This window comes from Festucalex cinctus, chromosome 4 (assembly GCF_051991245.1).
Source record: "Festucalex cinctus isolate MCC-2025b chromosome 4, RoL_Fcin_1.0, whole genome shotgun sequence".
NCBI classification, from domain to species: domain Eukaryota; kingdom Metazoa; phylum Chordata; class Actinopteri; order Syngnathiformes; family Syngnathidae; genus Festucalex; species Festucalex cinctus.
Window position 1 is genome coordinate 26,949,959 of NC_135414.1, and position 20,970 is coordinate 26,970,928.

General features: G+C 38.6%; 1 protein-coding gene across 1 annotated transcript in view; it reads left to right on the plus strand.

Annotated features, from left to right (window-relative positions):
- LOC144017967 (CUB and sushi domain-containing protein 1-like) overlaps window positions 1–20,970 on the plus strand; it is a 454,419-nt gene that overhangs the window by 260,625 nt on the left and 172,824 nt on the right. The window contains exons 7-8 of the mRNA XM_077519995.1: window positions 9,590–9,702; window positions 10,924–11,001. Of these exons, the coding sequence (XP_077376121.1) occupies window positions 9,590–9,702; window positions 10,924–11,001 (191 nt within the window). The remainder of the gene's footprint in view (window positions 1–9,589; window positions 9,703–10,923; window positions 11,002–20,970) is intronic.

Genomic DNA, 20,970 nt, shown 5'->3' on the forward strand with positions numbered 1-20,970 from the left:
CTTGCTTATTGCTCCAGTGAGCTGTTGCTAGCCACTTGTGATACCAATCACGACTCACCTGTTTTCTGAACCTGAGCCGTGACTGGTCGTTACCTGAGTCCTGAGCAGCTGTGATGTCATTTTCAGTTGACGGCAAGTGGCAAAATGGCCGCCCCCTGAGATGGATAAAAACAGGTGGATTTTGCTGCTTAACTCATTTTTCCACAAACAATGAGCCAGAGCATAAATCAATTAATCTTATTGATTCTGTCTGCATGGGAAACAAAATTGCCTTGCATAAAAAGCTTCTGTTACGCATGCTCCCAGTAACACTAAGTACTTTTCTCCAGACGTGGGATTAAGACATGACTGACTGCTTCACTGAATGATATGGGCAGGTCATTGTGAGCATGATTGACACATGACAGGACCACTGTGACGGTTTGTTCCTGTTTGCCGGGAGCTTTTTTCTGATTGGTTGTCCCAAAAGCAATTTCCTGTTCCATGTTTCTGTCTACTAGCTGGCAGGTTCAATGTCACGTTGACTGCCTGTCACACATGCGGCCCTCATCCACTGCTGCACACACACATGCAGGCAGGCACGTACACACGTGTAATTGGAATGGGATTATTTTTAGTTTATTTTTCATTTTTTTGACCAACTGGTCAAATTGAATTGTCTGTTTCATGCTTGTCAGAATGAAATTATGGTAATATGATGACATTCTGTTTGATTTTTTTTCTCTTTCTTTTTTTTCTCTGTCTCTGTTCGCCATACCTGGCATTCGGATATGTATTTATTTTTTTTTGTTGTTGCCGTTTTTCAGTCCTTTTGCTTATCCTTTGGCCAATATTTGGATTCCCCTTTGGTGCATGTGACCTGCCATTCAAGTTGTGAAGTCGATTAATTGAATGTGTTAGGAGCTCAATTGTACTGACTGGTTGCATTTTTCTTCTGGGCAAATTAAGTGGACTGTAATCACAAATATTTTACATGATTCTGCAGGTGACTACCGTAATGACAAACATTGACATCTGAACCTGTGATCTTGGTTAAAATTTGTAATTCTCGTTGCTTATGAATGTAAGATAAAAAAATAAATGAATTGTATTGTTAGCATGTATAAAGCAGATCTCACTATAATGAATGCAAAAGCCTTCCAATTTCCCCCTTTTTTTTGTTTTTTGTTCACAATCAACTCTCCCTCTGGCTACCCATTCTTCCCTTTTTTATTTCCTTTTCCTAGCATCTTCCTCTCCTCCTCTACCTCCAAAACCCCAAGCCTCTGCAGTGCCACTTTATTCAACTGGATGGATCCTTATTATGCTAAAGGCTATTATATCAAGGAGGGAAACGGGGAGCAATTAATCATATTTTGTTCCCCGCTGTCTACTACATTTCTCACACTTATTTCACCAAAGTCGCCAGCACTAAAAATCCAATAATTTACCGTAATATACAGTAAAATCACTGAGATAGTCAACCATTTTAATAAGGAGCAGTTTGTTATACTAATTTTGAAAGGCTGATGTAATCTCTAAACGTTCACATCAAATGAACCCGTTCCATTTCCGTCTACTACGGACTCTAACCTAATTTAAAAACCCTGGTTGCCAATTATTATATTAATTTGTTATTAGGGTCACTGCTGATATGATGAAACTATTATCCATAATACATTCCAGTCCGGCGGCTCCCTATTTTAACAGTTTAAAAAAAATAAAAAAATAAAAATAAGGACTTCATTTTATTGTGCCTTTAATTCCTATAAGAATACAACAGTATTTATAAGTCAATGAAGAACAAATAATTATGAAAACACAGTTTTACCAAAGTGGTAGTCAGCCTCAATTAAAATTCAAGTCCATTTTGAGGACAGACGTGGACATGCTCATTCTCATAACACACGCAGATTGTGGGTTAATGAATCAACAATACCACATCATCTGCAAACAGAAGAAATACCAAGCCAATATCCCTGCAGATTGCCCATCTTTGTTAATAACAAACAGCAGAAAGTCACGCACACCCCTATCAGCATCCACTTCCCTGCTTCAACCGACTTGATTGCTGTGAGACCCGATACTCCCAAAGAGAGAAGTGCACAAACATTCTACAGCAGCCCAAAACACAAGGAGAGACTTGGAAAATATCAGTACGCCTTTTAAAGTACATCTGTGAGGTTCAACAAGAGCGAGAATCCCATTATAAGCACGGCAAAAAGTATTCTTGCCCATGGGAAACATGATTTTAGGGTCGAAACTTGGAAAATTGATTGGTCCTGATGCGCAACCTATAACGCTACAATAATAGAAATTCACAGTATAATTGACAGCCATAAACACGATGTTTTTCCATCCATTTTCTCCCCTAAACCTGTCAGGCACACCTTGGATTGGTCACCAGTCAAGCACAATACACTTTAAATGTTCCTCAAATTGTGGTGTGTTTAAAATTGTGCTCATTTCTGTTCCACATCGTTGCAGTTGTGGGAGGAATGATTGCAATTGATTATATGGCACGCCGATGCTCCATGCCGTTGCATGAGCTTATTTAGGCGCACGGCTATTTTGCTCAAAGCCCACCTCTTCCAACCATGCTGGGGCTGAGGAAGTTTACTTTCCTTGAACACTTATCCCTCATACTTATTCAATCCAAAACTTCAGATGTCAAGTGTGCCAAAGCGCATCACCGATTTCAAAGCCGCGTCAAGGCAATTTATTTTTATAGCCTTTAATCACGAAAGAGTCTCAAAGAGCTTCAAAGGCCCACAGTTGACAAATATTAACGACATCCCCTGATCTAAACCCCACAAGAAGGCAAGAGTAAAAAAAAAAAAGAAGAAGAAACCTTGAGAAGAGACCACGGATGGGGGCAGTCCGCCTCCCAGGATGAAAGGCTGCAATGGATGCCGAGTGGGCAACATTTAACACAAAATATGGTGCTAGACAATGTTAACTAGAACAGACATAGAATTTAGCTCATTCACTCCCAAAAACGTATTTATACGTTTTTTCTTAATGTCATTTTTTTTTTTTTTTTTTTTTATGCAAGAGCTTACAGAAGGCTTTGGTGCAGCTTCTGACATGAAGAGGTGGCTTAAAACAATGGTAGTTACTACAAAAAATGGCCAGCAGGTGGGATCAGCCAGGGCTATGTTGCAACAAGCTCTTTTTGATAGTGTTTTCACCTGGAATGTGAATATCAATGAAACCTGAAATCTGCATTCTAATGCTAATTGCTACTTTCTCCACTTGTATTCAAACAAATGTCTTTACCTTACTACCTGTTTCTCTGTAGAGGTTGAAGCTCACTAGACTTTCAATGATTATGATAACCTTACAACAGGGGTGCCCAAATTCGGTCCTCGAGAGCCCTTATCCAGCCAGTTTTCCATGTTTCTCTCCACCAACACACCTGATTCATAATCCAGATCGTTACCAGGCTTGATCGAGGACCGGGCTTGGGCACCACTGCCTTACAAATAAAAGTAAGACGTTGCAGTCAACAGGAAGGGTAAAGGCTAAAACAGGGGCGGGCAAATGGTCCTCGAGGTCCTGCAGGTTTTGGGTGTTTCCTTTCTCCAACAGAGCTGAGATATGATCAGCTCATCAGCAAGTACAGCATAAGCCTGATAACGATCCTGTTGATTGGAATCAGCTTGTGTTGGAAGAGGGAAACCTCCAAAACCTGCAGGACTCGAGAACCGACTTTGCACGCCCCTGGGCTAAAACAACAGTAGCTTGGGGCTATTACAATACTACTCTAATTAGTTTATTACTAGGGAAGCCAATTGCCTAGAGTGGTAGCTATGGAAATACTTCTTTTCCACCTGCCTCTTCTCTCCACCCTCCTCCTGTAGTCTCCCTCTACATCACCTCCCCTTCCTGTTTTTTTTTTTTGCTCTCTTATTTGTTATGTCCAGACTCATTTACACTTCACAGCAACTGTAACCTCACTCCTGAGGTTACTCCTCCCAACCTCTCTATCTTTCTTTCTCTCTGTCTGTCTCTCCCTCCCTCCCTTTCTCATTGATTTAAGCTTCCACCCCCTCGAGCGCACCTTCTCTCCTCATGTTCTCTCCTCCTCATCTACCTCTGCCTCTTTTCTAAATTATTTGGCCCCTGACATTTATTCTAGTTTTCCTACAACCTGCTTTCTAACTTCTGGCTTCAGCGTCATTAGCTTGCTGTGTTTCTCTCTTTTCCTCCTCCAAGATCCATCTGCGGTCACCTCTCATTTGTGTCTTCCTCTCATTCCTCCTCTATGACCTCTTGTCTCTCCGTCATTCCTGTGTCAGGCGGCTGGCCAGTCCAAATGAATAATGGAGCAGATGCAGAACGTCTCACCCCCATTTTTTTCGTCAGCTTCTGTCCTCATGCAGAGCTTTGCTCTGCAGTGCATTTCATGTTGTTTGTTAGCTATTCAGTGACTATATCGGAGTCTTTCTGCTCTTTAACTCATTCGCTGCCAGCCTATATGAAATGGAACTTTGACGTCTATAACCGTCAATGGCAGTGAATGTGTTAAAAAGTGAAAGATTGCGATGTTACATGGTTTTTCACTTAGTCCCACAAATATGCCACATTTAGACATATCAGAACATGAAACTGCAAAGAATCAATGTTGCTGAGATTAATGGAGGCTCTTCTTTATTTGTTGATGGTTTGGCTTTATTAAAGCGATGCAAGACTTACAACTCATTTTCCAGTAATGGATTAGGCATTGTGTATGAAGAATAAAGGTGTTTCTGACATCTTATTTCCTGAATTTTCTTTTAAACCGATTAAGTATCCAAATAGGAACATACCATGGTGAATTCCATTATCCTGGTCACGTGATCGTGGTGACGTATCCCGTGCGTAAACGAAAACCGCCCTCATTCATTTCAATGGGAGTTTGCTGACGTAATGGCCACGAAAAAGACCGTCTTCTATCCGAATTACTGTGCTAATTCTGATCAGAGTAAAATCCTTAACATGTCAAGGAGCATGTCATTCCGTGTGGGGGTGGGGCAGAGGAGGGGGTGGCCTCTCCCGATGTGGGCTAAAGCGTGCTTAGCACACAACATGTAGCTTAGCCTAGCAGAGTAAAAGTCACCCGGATGTTGACTGTGCAGGTTAGGGACCGCCCAAAAATGACATTTCCAGAGTGAACAATGTCAGTGGTCACATGACTGGTAATTTGAGCCACTGTAACATGCAACTTGTAGACGCTCCCCAGCTTCGACTCGCTATGAGCCAGCAGGCTGAATGTGTCCTCCTTATCGGCCAGTTTCATCCCGTCTTTCGGCTGGACACAAATGTTTGGCAAGTCCTCGCTGGTTAGTTTTTCATAAGTCTTATGTTCCTTTCATTTACTGTAGTCAGCTTGTTGCTTAGCTCACTACATAGCACACATTCCAGTTTGTGCTTGCTGTGTTCACCACTGTGATGGGTTAAATGCAGTGGGTACATTTCATGAACCTTTGAGGTTCCATTATTTCTCTTTTATGGAAGCAATTGAATGGCTTTCACAGAATAGGTGGTTAGTTTTTCATAAGTCTTGTATTCCTTTAACTCTTTTACTGCCACACATTATCAAAAAAAAAACTTTGATATGACAAAGGCTTTGATCATTCACATCATCCTTGAAAACGTTCTATGTCATCAGATTCTGTCATGTTTCATTGTAATTTCATATACCGGCGGCCCATTGAAAAAGAGATTAAAATTCTGCCATCTGCTGGCCATAGTGAGTGTTTTTGATTCCACAATCCATTGACCAGGCAGTTAAAAAAAAAAAAAGTTGACGTCATTTACCGTTTATGGCAGCATACATCGTGATTTTACTAATCGTTATTAAACGTTTTTGGCGGTCAAAGAGTTAATACATTGAAAACATGATCAAATACAAAAGAGATGTAAGGACATCATACATTGCATCTAGGGCAGATGTCTCACCCCCATCACCATGATGGTGGTGGATGCCATGCAACATTCCTGCCAAAAACCGAGTGTCTTTCCCAAGGACACTTTGACATGGTCTGCTGGGGACAACCCGATGAGTTTGTGATCATGAGATGGCATCTTACCCATGCCCAACCTCAGAGGCTTTTCACTTTCGAGTTTCCACTGTGCAAATGTCTCGTGTACACAGTGACAATCCTCCGCAAGAACATTCTCCAAATATAACAAAAACACTTGGTCAGATGTCACGTTATATTTAACACGGTAATTCTTGTGTATTCTTTGGAGAAGCACTAGTGTCACATTCATCACTGTTGTTTTCTTTCGAATAGGCTTTTTCAATAAATGAACTGAGAAGCTCTCAAATGAGAAAAGTCACACTCTCCCAGACGGATTGCTTCTCAACTTTGCTAGGTAATTGTAGATGTTGGATAGAAAGGGAAAAAAAAAAAAAACACTTCAATAATTGTGCTTGTATTGTGTCAAAGCAAGCAGGGCAGGTAGTGATTTGAAACAAAGCAAAAATTCAACAAAAAATTCAAAAAGACAAATCAGCCATTCATTTCTTATAGACAGCTCTTGATTAAACTAAATGGCAATTCCACTTATAATATAAAAAAAATTCTCTTATTAAAAAATATTCTCATAAATCACATAGCATAATTTTCAATACATCTGATAAAGAAGATGAGCGTGCATTGCCCTATTTGTGACTTTGTCATGTCACCTCTGTCACTTGTCATTTTTTACACTCATGATGAGCAGGTTGGCTCACGGCATCACACTGTTGACACAAATAAGTTTACAGAGGAACCCCTGCAGTGCGCCAGCTGGTTGTTTTCAGAATTCATCGTATTATTTGGAGGAACTTTCTGGTGTTAAAAAAATAAAAATAAAAAAAATAAAAAATGCATTGATCTCAGCGGGTGTACAACAACTAATGATCAACACATCAAACATTCGGATGATGTCATATGCAATGACGCTGAGTTTTCTCCAGGGGGGCTTTGTTGGTATATAGGCTCCACAATATTGGAGAAACATGTGATATGCGATATAGTTGTTGAATATTGATATCGATATTATTGTGATATTTAACGTGTACCTAAAGAAATGTTTATTATCTAATGAAAGCATAACATTTTTTTTTGTGGAGCACGTCCGCCTCCCATTACTGAGGGCTCGGGTTCGATTCCAGGTTCCGGCCTTCCTGGGTGGAGTTTGCATGTTCTCCCCGTGCCTGCGTGGGTCTTCTCCGGGTACTCCGGTCTCCTCCTACATTCCAAAGGCATGCATGGCAGGTTAATTGGGCGCTCCGAATTGTCCCTCGGTGTGCTTGTGATTGTGTGGGAGGTTGTTTGTCTCTGTGTGCCCTGCAATTGGCTAGCAACCAGTCCAGGGTGTACCCTGCCTACTGCCCAAAGCCAACCGGGATAGGCTCCAGCACCCCCCACGACCCTTATGAGGAGTAAGTGGTTCAGAAAATGGATGGATGGAAAATAAGCAAGCTAAATGTATTCTAAGTTAATTGTAATTATCATCGATAATGTTCAACTGTTGGATGGTGATGTGCATTTAAGTTTGCGTCTAACTGGTCAAATTCAGATAAAAAGTGCACAATTCCATTTGAAACTAACATTGTTTTGAGATACTGCCCAACCCTAATATATACACACTTATTAAACATTTTGTATTGCTTCCCTCGAAATTCATCTTGAAGAGTCTAAAACTGGGACTCTTATCTCAGCTGATAAAGCGTGCTTATTGACTCAAGAGATAACATATTTCTGGAGTCATCGTGTACTACATTCGTGCCGCCTTTAGGCTTACACAGTGGCAGCGTGATGCACTCGTTTTTATACATTATATGCCAGATTTTCCTGAGCTGTCTTTTTCATTCCTTTTGTTTTGGGCCTGATAACCTTCCCAAGTATGCATCTCTTATGATAAGCCCTCAATAAAGTCATTTTAATATTTTCAAGCAACCTCTTATTTCTGACCTCTTCCTTATCTGCGCATGCTTCTCTTCTTTATCTCTGTTTCTATCTACCTGTGATATTATTAAAGGGCAGTTAAAGTGACTCATATTGCTCAAGGGAGGCTACTAGACCACTGGATTTCAGCAAGCCTGCAGTCTATACATCACTTCCTATTTTTTGAGTCACTGCACCTCTTTCTCTGCCTCATTTTTTTTCTCCCCTGCCTGTGTTGTCTTTGGTAAGGAAATGTGAGAGTAGCTCAAGCTGATGTAAGACTTACCATCGGCAACCAACACAGTCTCAGCGGTGTTGCTTTGGAAACTGTTTTGAAGGATGGGAACTTTGATGACTTTTTACGACTTGGTATTTGACTACTTATATGTTTCCCATTAGTTTCCAACTCTGGCAGTGCAGCAGATAATCGTCAGCAATTTTGACACTGTCAGAGTTGCATTCATTTAAAAATGAGTGCATTATTTTGGTTGTAGTTTGCAGGGGTGTGGAACCATACTGAGATCTGTTTCTATTTTTAAATTATATGTGTATTAGTAAGGACTGCATATAAAGCTTTATTACAAGTTGAAGTTTTTTTAGATGCTCACTTCACTACTTTCATTTTAAGTTCATCTTCATGTGACTTGTATAAAATATTTTTCTCAAGGCTGCAGCTCCAAATATAATAATGTATCTTTTAACTTGACATGACTGTTATGTCCTGAAGTTGGATCCCAAAAACGCAGACACAAATAAGATTTTAAGTCTTTATTCGCATCACACCGAGAGGCGTGGAACTAACTAGACTAGACCAGAAACAACGAGAATGTATCAAGAATCACGAAACGCTAAGCTAACTTGGGCGGGGGAGTTGCACAGAGGAACAGAGGCAATAATCCGACAAAAACACACACTTCTCAGACAGGCTTATATAGACAGGGAATCGATCTGATTGGCTGTGGCTAGACATGTGGGTAACAGGACTGACATGGTATTATCTGATTGGCTGTTGACCAGATAAAGAGATTAAAGATTCTTGACATCACATAGCGTCTTACCAGTTGAAACTAGATGCTGGTTATATCAGTTCAAAACAGACACTTGACCACACGGTCATGACCCAAACATAACCCTTGCATGACCCAAACATAACCATTACATGACCCAGTCATGACAGTAAGCATAACCCTTGCATGACCCTAGTCATGACAGTAAGCATAACCCTTGCATGACCCTAGTCATGACAATAAGCATAACCCTTGCATGACCCTAGTAATGACAGTAAGCATAACCCTTGCATGACCCAACTCATGACAGTAAGCATATTATGCATGACCTTAGTCATGACAGTAAACATAATCCTTGCATGACCCTAGTCATGACAGTAAGCATAACCCTTGCATGATCCTAGTCAAGATCGATTTGCTGTCTATATAAGCCTGTCTGAGAAGTGTGTGTTTTTGTCGGATTATTGCCTCTGTTCCTCTGTGCAACTCCCCCGCCCAAGTGAGCTTAGCGTCTCGTGATACATTCTCGTTGTTTCTGGTATAGTCTAGTTCCATGTCTCTCAATGTTATGCGAATAAAGAGTTAAAATCTTATTTGTGTCTGCGTTTTTGGGATCCAACTTCAGCGCACAACAATGGCAAAAAAGCTTGTTGAACTAAATCTGCCTTTGTTTATTTCCAGGCTAACTGGTACAACCCTACCCTCACCAGTTATATCGAGCAAGAACTGGCTGCGGATACACTTCACCTCAGACAGCAACCACCGGAGGAAAGGATTTAGTGCTCAGTACCAAGGTGTGTTTAATACTACTACTCCATATGTCTCTGCCTCTCTGTTATTGTATGTTTTGAATCAATTTTATGTGTCAACTTTAGTACCACAAGACATGTCAGGTGACCTTTACACTGTAGGCTGTATTCTCTGCTCACAATGTGGTGGAGATGTGCTCTGCATGTTTACCATGTATAACAGAACAAAACAGGAATATATATTATTGACTTATTGAGTGATCTCACATTAAAGGCTAAACGTAAAAACCCTTTTAGTCAGACATGAAAAAATAAAATACATGTAAGCATGTGCTTGCATTACTGTCCTTGCATTTAGTTCATATTATTGGAGTTGTTCCAATGAGAGTAGCCCGAAATGAGAGAGCTGTGCTTGCTTCCATTTGCTCTTATTGAGCGCATGGATGGACATAATTTGCATATTAAAGTACGTCTGAATGGATACGATTAAATAGCGTATGTCAAGCTCCAAATTTTGTTTTCAATTTTGCCTTTCGCTTACAATTGGTCTTCATCATTATAATCACGTTTTGGTTTGTTTTTGTTTTTTTCCAATTTCTCTGTCTTCTATCTTCTGTGTCCATATAAGTAAGAAAAATGGTACTGGTTTTCCACGTCGAGTGTTCTCAGTGGAATGCAGTCTGGTTGCGCCACAGATGTTTGTGTTATTCTCTGTAAAGCAGTTAAACAATAGAAAATATAAATGGGATGAATTTCAATGCTGATCTTCTCCTTTTTCTCTTTGCCTCCTTGCTTGTTCCAACTTGTCCTCATCTGCTTTCCGATGTCCTCGTTTTCCTTTGCGCTGCACACCGGTCACAAAATTAGCTCTGCCTTCCATCTGCATGGAAAGACAAAACACGAGAGATATGCAGAGAAATTAAGCCTTTATAAAGATAATAATGTTCATTTTGCGCAGTCATTTTCACAGAGGTATTTATTAATATGGCCAAAATATTAGAAACATCTTCATTTATTTGATTGTAGTAAGGAAATAAGCATTATTATCATGTTAAAGGATACAATTTTGTATACAGTTCTTTTATCGGACCTTATCAAGTTGGGCTAGTGCGTCTAATGCTGTAGTCAGTGACCACAGTTAGGGTCAGCAAACTTTTGATAGGCTCAAGAGTTTATCAGAAAAAAACAAGTTTGAACAAACTTTTCTTTTAAATAATCATCTGTTCTCTCTAATAAAATGAGCTCCATCCCTTCTCATTCCTCCAGTGAAGAAAGCAATCGAGTTGAAGTCGAGAGGAGTGAAGATGATGCCCAATAAAGACTCCAATCACAAAAATGCAGTCTGTAAGTAACCGCGCGCGCACACGCACACACACAAGTATGTGTAGTCATGTTGGACACGATACCATTTTTCATAAGAAAAAAAAAACAAAAAAACATAGCGGCTTCCAGAATACTGTGTTGCAAATAGCGTCAGTTGTATGACAAATGTTGGTTTGTCTAAGAATGGGATAAGGCACATTTAATGTATTTGAAATGCATATATTCCATGAGGCAGAAATGCTATTTTAGATTGATTACAGTGTCTACTGGTTGGAAATGTGCCGCCTTTCTTTCTTCCAACAACAGGTATGGAATCTATTAATACTGTTGTTTTGACATACCATTTGATACCAAATAGTGGCTTATTTACACACCCAGCAGTTGCAACATAATGGATCTGTTTCCCTTTAAGCCAGCGAAAGGAAGTCCAATATCACCTCTCCCTAAGTTGCATTTATGGTCTCTATTACCTCCTGGGGGAAATATCAGACCTCAGCCTGCTCCACAATGTTCACCAGCTTGTCCATAAATAAGTCTGTTTTGCCATTTGGTGCTTTGCAGGTGGTGCAAAGTGGGGTTTTAAGGCTTTTTTTTTTTTTTTTTTCTGTGGAAACGAGCTGGATGCTGTTTGTGATAACGACCCGATGGGAGCAGTGACAGACTGACTAGCAAAACAGCTAAGTCAGACGAAAAAAAAAATCTCGATAGGAGTTCCACATTTATTGAGCAAACTTTAAAACCTTTAGTTTTATAGTCGTCTTGATGTAAAGCCACTATACATTAGGTATACCAGCAAAATGTGTATCAAATAATCTGTTTTTACATGTTTAATAATGCCTATAGTAGTAGTTATATGCAGCCATGTTTTGATTGAAAATATTAGAGAGGTGCTCATTTCACAATGTTTATTATTGTTCTGGTTTATAATTACAGTGAAGCCGTTCTCACCTCACAAAAAAACAAAAACAATGTGTATGCAATATTCTATATTTTTTTTAATAAAACAATTAGCACTTTAATGTCATTGTACAGTACTTACAGTGATTCCACAATCAAAAAAAAATAATCATTTCCCATTTTCTTTTTTTTTTTTTTTCAATTCAATGGACATTGCACTGCTCCTTCTGGTGTTCATGAGTTGGCCACCTGGGAGCAGTATAATACACACATCGAGACACACAGCAGACTCAGTAAGCAGTACTTGTCATTTTCACAAAGGATAAAGAAGATATGTCTTTGAAAATTATGCTGTATTTCTATAAATGTTGTGCCACAATACGCTGCTGTTATAAGTCTTATATTAATCTGACTGCAGTGCTATGCATTTTCTTGTCTATGACATTTTGCTAGCATTAGGCTAAACAAACTGCTCTAAGTCAAAGCTATGGAGGACCAAAACTGACAAAATTCCAAATAAATAAATGACTAAATAAATAAATAAATAAATGACTAAAAGTGAAAATAAAAATGAATATAAAAAAATAGAATTTGAAAATTATATATAAAAAACAATAGAAATGGAAATAAATCCGTTTTTATTTTCACTTTTAGTCATTTATTTATTTCGTCATTTATTTAGTTATTTATTTCGTCATTCATTTATCTATTTATCTAGTCATGTATTTATTTAGTCATTTATTTATTTCAAATTTTGGCAGTTTTGGGCCATACTGCCAAGTTGAAATGTTATTCAAATGAGGGGGCGGTCCTAAGTGTGTCTTGGGTTGGACTCTGTAATAAATGACTAAATAAATAAATTACGAAATAAATAAATGACTAAAAGTGAAAATAAAAACTGATTTATTTCCATTTATATTTATTTTTTTTATATAGAATTTTCGAATAATATTTTTTTGCATTCATTTTTATTTTCACTTTTAGTCATTTATTTATTTATTTAGTCATTTATTTAGTTTGAATTTTGGCAGTTTTGGTCCTCCATAATAAACTGCATAAAAACCTACTTTTTTAAAGAAGCGTTCACTAAGTGAGTTGAGTTGAATTCACTGCCACCAGTGAACTTTGACTTACAAATAAAAAAAGTAATAAATAAAAAGATAATTGCTGAGAAATTTTGTAAAAAACAAAAAATACAACAAAAAATGGAAGTCACTCACCTCTATGCATAAATAAAGATTACTGATTACAAGGAAGTATTTTGACTTTAGTAGGCTACTTTAATAATAAATCATCATCCTTTGGAATTGGCTTGCTGGTATTCCGGTCATGTGATGCGTCCTTTTTTTTTTTTTACGGGAGGCCATGGAGCTCGTACCTCAAGTGTTCCTTAGCTTTCACCTTCATCATAAAACTCTCGTCAATAAATCGGCCCATTTACATGCTCAGTCAAGCATGTGCTGCTGCAATTATCACGCGCGTGTGTGCCCGTGAGTCGATGTGCATGTGTGACTTAGATATTTCTCAGTGTTGTGATGCCTGGTGAAGAGTTCACATTAACCCGCACGCACCCTTGTGTCATGACTCTCTTCGCATGATCCCCTTAGGCTGGCGACTAAATTTATTATGGAAGGATACATAAGAGACTTGGGAAAAATAAAATAAAAATAAAATTAAAAAAAATAAATAAAAAGAGACTTGGGGAAAAGTGGCTCCACTTGTCTCTTAAATATACATTCTACTAATGTTTAAAACTAACTGAGCTCAGCACAGCTGCAAAAAGTCAGTTAACCTTACGACTTGCGAATCTCCGCTCGGCCCGCAGCTCACGGAACATCGCTCTGCGAGGATTTCCGTGTGATGTTTCCGTCAAATTGCAGTCATCTCCGCCGCGTCCTGCATGTGTTTTAAAACACCCTCCAAAGTAACCGTTGCAATAAATTACAAATGCGCGGAAGAAAACATGCTTGCTATGTGTAATAATGTGGCGCCACAGAATGAGGATAATAACGCTTAAACGTGCTGTCCAGGGACGCTTCAAGCTTTGAGGAATTTAATTTCTCACTCTGGGACCACTGTTCATTAAAACAAATAGCAGCACTGTTGTAATGGAGACTAAAACTGGATAAATAATGCATCACACACTGGGTCAAGGTGTCCAAATGTATAGTGCATGGAGGTCACTGAGATACAATCAGCATTTAAAGCATGACCACGACCAGTATCTGCACGACTCTCGCAAAGAACGTTTAGTGTTTATTTATTGCGTGCAATTAATAATCATTGTATCAATGCATAAAATGGAGGTATATGTTGAGTTTAACAGACTGATTAGAACAGGGGTGTCCAAACTTTTTCATTTTAGGGCCACATACAGAAAATCAGAAGGACGCATGGGCCACATAATGTTATGAAGAGAAATTGTGTTTAGTCCTAAAAATTGTACAAATAATTTTTGTGCTTTTGCACATTTATAAAAATGGTACAGTATATAAACCAATTTATTTGTAATATGGCAATAGGACTATTATAGTTTTGGAATTTTTCATTTTTGTTTTTATTTTGTTTTGAGTTTTTTCTTTTTTTAATTTAGTTAGTTTGAATTAGTTTTCAGGGTGGTTCTGTTAGTTTTTCTTTTTTTATTAGTTTTAGTTCCTTAATAAATGCTTAGTTTTTAGTTTAGTTAGTTTCAGTATTAGTTTTTTTTTTTTTTTTTTTTTAATGTGTATTACTTGTGCACAATATTTAAAAAACACCATTGGCGCAACATCATTATTCCAGTTTATATCAAAATAAATCTACTAAAAATCACATTTAAAACCATTCCTAAAGGCTCATGCATTAAATTAATTACCAAAAACTAAAACTAAGGACGTTTTTGCTATAATTATAGTTAGTTTTGTTTTTAGTTAGTTTTGTAAACGTAAAATGTAGTTTCAGTTAGTTTTCTTCTTTTAAAAAGCATCTTCGTTTTTGTTTAATTTCGTTAACAAAATTGTAATTTTGAATTTCAGTTTTTTCGTTAGTTTTAGTTAACTAAAATAAACTTTAATAGCATGTGTGTTTTTCGGCACCTTCCCTTCTTACTTTGACCATCTCCAAACATTTTTGTTTTTATTTTATTTGAACTGAGTCAAATGCCATTTTTAGCATATGTCGCGGGCCGCTGAAAAATGGATGGCGGGCCGCATATGGCCCCCGCGCCATAGTTTGGACACCCCTGGATTAGAACAACCAAGCCTGCATTGGAGAATGGTCCAATCTGAGCATATTTGGGGAATGTTGTGTTTAGGCATGGGACGATTACCGGTTTGACGGTTTCTGACTGTGATTTCAGAAAGTCAATGTTTTCATTAACAATTAATGATTTTTTTGTCACTGGTAATGAGCTCATCTCCTCTTTTTATGAAGGGGCGTCTAAAGTTCTCAGCGTTAAAGTTGCAAACATTTTAATGGTCACAGGAAGTTTTTTCTTATCAATATGTTCAAATTTTCTTTGAGACAAGAAACACCATTAAAACTGTTGGCAAATGTTAGGAAAACATTTACGACCTTGAACGAATTCTGGCGAGAAATCAACATTTGCTACCTTCGCAAACGTTCGCCCCTCAGTGGGATACGGCTTGTAGCAGGGCACAATACGGTATGATTGGCTGCTCGCGGAATTGAGTAAACGAGCCACCTCTTTGAATCCTTTTCTGTGAGCAGAGTGCAGTTATGCAGGGAAGAGTGAGGGAGTAAAAGAATGAACAATGCAAACACTGATACATTTTTGCTGTGATAATGTGCATTGTCCTTAATTTAAAAAAACAAAAAAAACAAAACAAAAAAAACGAATATGGTACCAGTGGGTACTATTTAACCCCAAGGACAACATGAGTAGCCCATTCCAAAAATAGCTCACCCGTGTGGAACAATGAGACTTACTAACAACATTTAAAACAGAAGAAGAATATTGAAATTTATTTATGAAAATTAACATGGTACACATTTTTTCTGTACCAAATATATTTTGTTTAAAAATAAAATAGAGTGTGTTCATATTGCTTAAAAAAGTTTTCCTAGAAGAGTGGAAGCTGTTATGACTGCAAATGAGAAGCCACCAAGGCCATCTTTTCTTTTGTTTTCATTTCCTGTAGATGTATTAACCAGATTTTTTTTTTCCCCTTTCCATCTAGTTCAGGTTATTGCAAATTACTTTCAGTGTGCATCTGTGTTTTTATGCGGGGGGATTAAGTGGCTTGCGAGTTCCATGAGCGGATGTCAGACAACTGGCTGCAGACATTAGTGTTTGGATTGACTGACCTGTATGCATGACACAATAAAAAGAGCAAAGCAGTGGAAGAGTGGATGAAAGGCATCCGGTGCATCTACAAACTGCACGTACTATATGACTCTGCTTTTGCTCTTTCCCCATTTCTTATCTATTTTGATCATTGTTACCTTTGCTAAGGAGGTAACACGTATTTAATTAGCATTCAAAGTTTGTTAGCATTGTGCCAAAGAATGCTGTCATCTATGTGGTGCCATGGAGGGTTGGGGGCAAGGCAATGACGATTTCAACAAAAGTGCAAATCAGAATAATTTCCCAACATTTCTGTTGGAGCCATTATCTCTAAGGGGACTTGGAATTAATGAGTCAATGAATTTGTAGAGAGGTTAAGATTCGTTAAGTTTAAATAAGCACGTATCCAAGTTGTAACTTTGTGTTAGTTCTGCTTTGTTTTGAAGGTTTGACCATAGTGGTAATTTTATGTTTAGTATGCCCCCACTGGCCAGGTATGGCTACTGCATTTAGATGTGAGTACTTCCTGCTGGCTTAAAAGCAAGATGGCTGCCTTAGCTCTGTTTTTTGTGTGTATGTGTGTGTGGGAGGGGAGACAAGCTAGGCAGGCCTCTCGGCTTGATAAGGTTTTTCAAGCATTAGTCGCATTATTATTTGACTATCATTTGATATCCTGTAATATTTCAAGCCAAAGGATTAGTGACATCATCGCCTGACCAAACAATCGGTGAGTCAATGCATTGAAGCCCTGCTGAGGCCTGCACTTGTCTTTCAATTAAGAAATCTGAGAAAAATGGCACAAACAAATTCCCTTCACCCATCTTTTGAGCTAAATCAGAGAGTTTGTCTTGGCAGAGGTTAACAGTGCACGACAATTTTATAGATGCTTTTCCCAGCTACTGTAGCCTGCAGATGTACAATTTTCCTTGATTACAGTGCACGCAATTAATGAACAAGAAAGTACAGTAATAGAAGAAAGACATCAAACCTTTATGCGCGACTGAAATGAAGACTGCACTCTTTAATCAGACCGCCACTAAACGAGTACCTGTGCTGAACTGATGCCAGAGGACAACAAATGATGAGATTCAACGGATGAGCATCAGCATCAATTGTTGCGGTGGTGAAATTTCCCTGGCACCAATGGACGGACTTAATGTTCTAAGAAGGATGCCCGAATTCAATAAAGTAACTAGTTATTCTGTGGTGACGATAAATACTCAATGGCGTCCCACAAAACCACTCACCATATCTGTTGCATCCATACAGCAGTAACCACCAATCCTTGTCAGTGTGCCATAGTTCTTAGAGTACCTACGATCTTCATGAGCCATCTATGAAGTACTATCCAACATTTGACGACCAAGCTAGCAAGGTTAAATCAATCAACATTATTGTTATGACTTTTCATTAGGTCTAATTCTTTTGTCATTTAATGTTACTTGTGCATTATACTAACTAGTGTTGTTCCGATACTGGTATCGGCAGAGGTGCCGATACTGCATTAAAACAGTGGTATCGGTATCGGTGACTACTCACAAGTAACATGCCGATACCATTAATTCCTAATATAGGATTTTGGATGCAGCATCTTGCGTCTTGCTGGTGCACGACATTCACTGGTATGTGACATGTTCACTGCATGCCGATCTAAGATATCCTATTGGCCCTTGAATGCTCTGAACCAATGGCAGGACAGCTTTTTCATGTTGAGGAAAAAAAAAACCTTAAGTATCGGTATCGGCCTGTACTGCAAAGCTGGGTATCGGTATCGTATCGGGAGCCAAAAAACGGTATCGGAACAACGCTAATACTAACCAGTTTTTTACTGTTTAAACTGTTTTCGGCCATGACTTTATTTGATGGAGCGTATCAGTGTTTGTTGTGCGTGCCGTGGTATGGTGGTCGCCTCCCAACCCAAATGTTGTGGGTTCGATCCCATGCCATTGCGACCACATCGAAGTATCCTTGAGCAAGATACTGAACCCTCAATTGCTCCTGATGCCGCGTCATCGGGAGGTGAATGGGTAAGTCAAAAATGTAAAGCGCTATGAGGGCCTTCTAAGGTGGGAAAGCGCTATATAAATGAAGTGTCATTTGCCAACTATTAGCAGTGTCAATTAGGGATGTCACGATAAGGGCAATATAGTGATATCACGATATTAAAACTGCCACAATATCGTCGTCGCCATGTTCACAATATTTAAAAGGAACACATTTGTTAAAAAAAAGTCAGGTTGATTTCCATTTGTGCAGTTCTAGAGCCCTCTAGTGGCTAGTTTATTAGTGCAATTTAATTTTCATTAGGGATGTTTTGGCCTTCTATGTTTAAAATCTTTGCTAATTGTCAGATAAAGGGGAACCTAATTTGCTTGTGAAGCGATCAATGTGTGCTTGCATTGCCAAGTAAGTGCCTCAATATTGTTATTAGAGATTGTAGGTGGTTTATATGCATTGCTGTAATGTACCAGAACACAATTTTGTGCTTTTTTTTTTTTTTTTTTAGTATGATCTCTTTTTTTATACAATATTGTGATCTTTTTTAAATACCCCCCACAATATCGCGATAATTATCGTATCGTGACGTTCATATCGTGATAATGTCATATCGTGATGTTTGGATATCGTTACATCCCTAGTGTCAACACGACGTGTTAACAAGAGGGTATACTGTACAAAAGGAGTGGTCTATTGCCTTTTATATTATGTACAGCACGATTCAGATTATGGCTGGATGGGTGGATCGTGATGGACTTAAAGTTACAGCTGTGGTAGTTGCTCAAGTGCTCTAGAAATAATGCTGACTTGAATTGAGTTGATACTTTTAATAGTAATTGCCGTTATTCAAGGTTCCCAAAATGTGTGGGGCATGACACACTGTAAAATTATGTGCATTTATTTTTAGAGTTTTGTGGAACACCTCGTTAGAATGATCTGTATCAGTTAGACATTTAGTTGAGTATCTCCTGATGTCATAAACATTAGCCAACTGCTGTAATATTGGTGTCCTTTATAGTAAGTATTCAGTCCCCAAACACTTGATTTTGGGCCTGATTTTGGGTATCAGACGGTCAGAGGGTGCTGACATAAATATAATAAATTGGAGTAGTTGCTGGAAAGGTGCTGGGTTACTTACTACTCCCAGCATGCCCTTGAGCCTGGTGGCCTCAAGCCCTTCAAACTGCTCAGGGGCTAAACACCATTAGTGCAGTGTCATCACTGGGGAAGTTCTCTCCATAAGTGCATGCTAATAGAATCGTGTTGTGTGTGGGGGATTATATCAAACCTACAGTAGGTGAGAATTTATCCTCAGTTAAATAATAATAATGTTCCTCTCTTTCAGCTTCTTTTAATCAGTGTTTACAAACATTTATTGCGACACTGCACCCACTTTACATTTGAGAAATCTTATGGCAAAAAAAAACAAACAAAAAAAAAACACCATTTGTCACTTTTTCTCATCTTGCCACACTGGAAGCTGATGGCAGCGGCAGTTGGTTCAGTAAATAAGGGAAACCTATGCATAATAAAATCACAATTTATTGGCTTAATAAAATTGGAATACAAGAAATGAAAATTCAACTTTAACTTTGAAATTGTATGGTTTTTTCTGTGCGTGCTGCATTGTGCAAGTGCTCTCATTACTGATTAAAGTGAATTATTCATATTTTCACGACTATAAGGCGCACCTAAAAGCCTTCAATTTTTTCAAAAGCTGACCATGCGCCTTATCAATATTGAGCCGCAACAGGTCTCGCTGTCAAGACGCTATCGGTGACCCTGCACAATCGGTGACGCGCATGCGCAGAAGATCCCGCCATCTTGGATCGCTAGCTAATATTAATACTTTACCTCAGAGAAAATAATAAAACAGCTGTTTATTCATTTTGGGAGTGAATGGAGTTGTCAGAAAGCTGATTTGTAATCTATTAATAAAGTTTGACTGACGTATCTGACTGTTTTGTTGACATTCCCTTTAGCGCAGCACCATCTAATGGATGCATAACGTAACCCCAGCCTCTACTGTAGCGCCTTATATATGGAAAAAGTTTCAAAATATGTAATTCATTGAAGGTGCGCCTTATAATTAGGTGCGCCTTATAGTGCGGAAAATACGGTAATTAAAATTGTGAATCAAATAAGAGAAAATGTCATTTTACACTGACATTTTTTTTTCTGCATTAAGGTACTTTTTGAATCAGTTGTTGAGTCTCACTGTTATTGCTAGTCAGAGGTAACAGTTCGCTATCCAAAGTCAAATGCGGATTTTGTTGTTTTTAACAGGTAGCGTTGCATTCTGGTATACGGTTGCTGCATATATAAATGGACACTTAGGAGAAAATTTATCATTTTTCTATGATTTCCTAAAGAGTTAAGTTGTATAAAGATGAAAGGACTGGTGAAGACACTTTGAAGATACGGAAACGACATTATGCATTATAATCTTGTATTTCAATGGCGAACGGACTTTTAAGTGCAAATACGGGATTAAGTCAGTTTGCGAATTTTTGACACCGGCCCAGCTTTTTCCTCCATCACAATCTCATGTTGTTTGAATGAGCCGCATTTGGCAAATGAACCTTTGTAAAGGATGCCAATGAATGTCATTTGAACATGAGTGAGGGTGAAAAGGGATGAGAGGAAAGTGGCTGAGAGTGTGTGTTTTTCGGGACGCGCGTACTCGCTTGTGTGATGTGTTTTTGGAAAGAACATCAAAACCGCGGTGGAGCTGCAAAGACAGCTTGTTCTGTTTGCATCAGATCCCACACAAACATGCATACAAATCGTCGAGTCGCTCACAACCCACA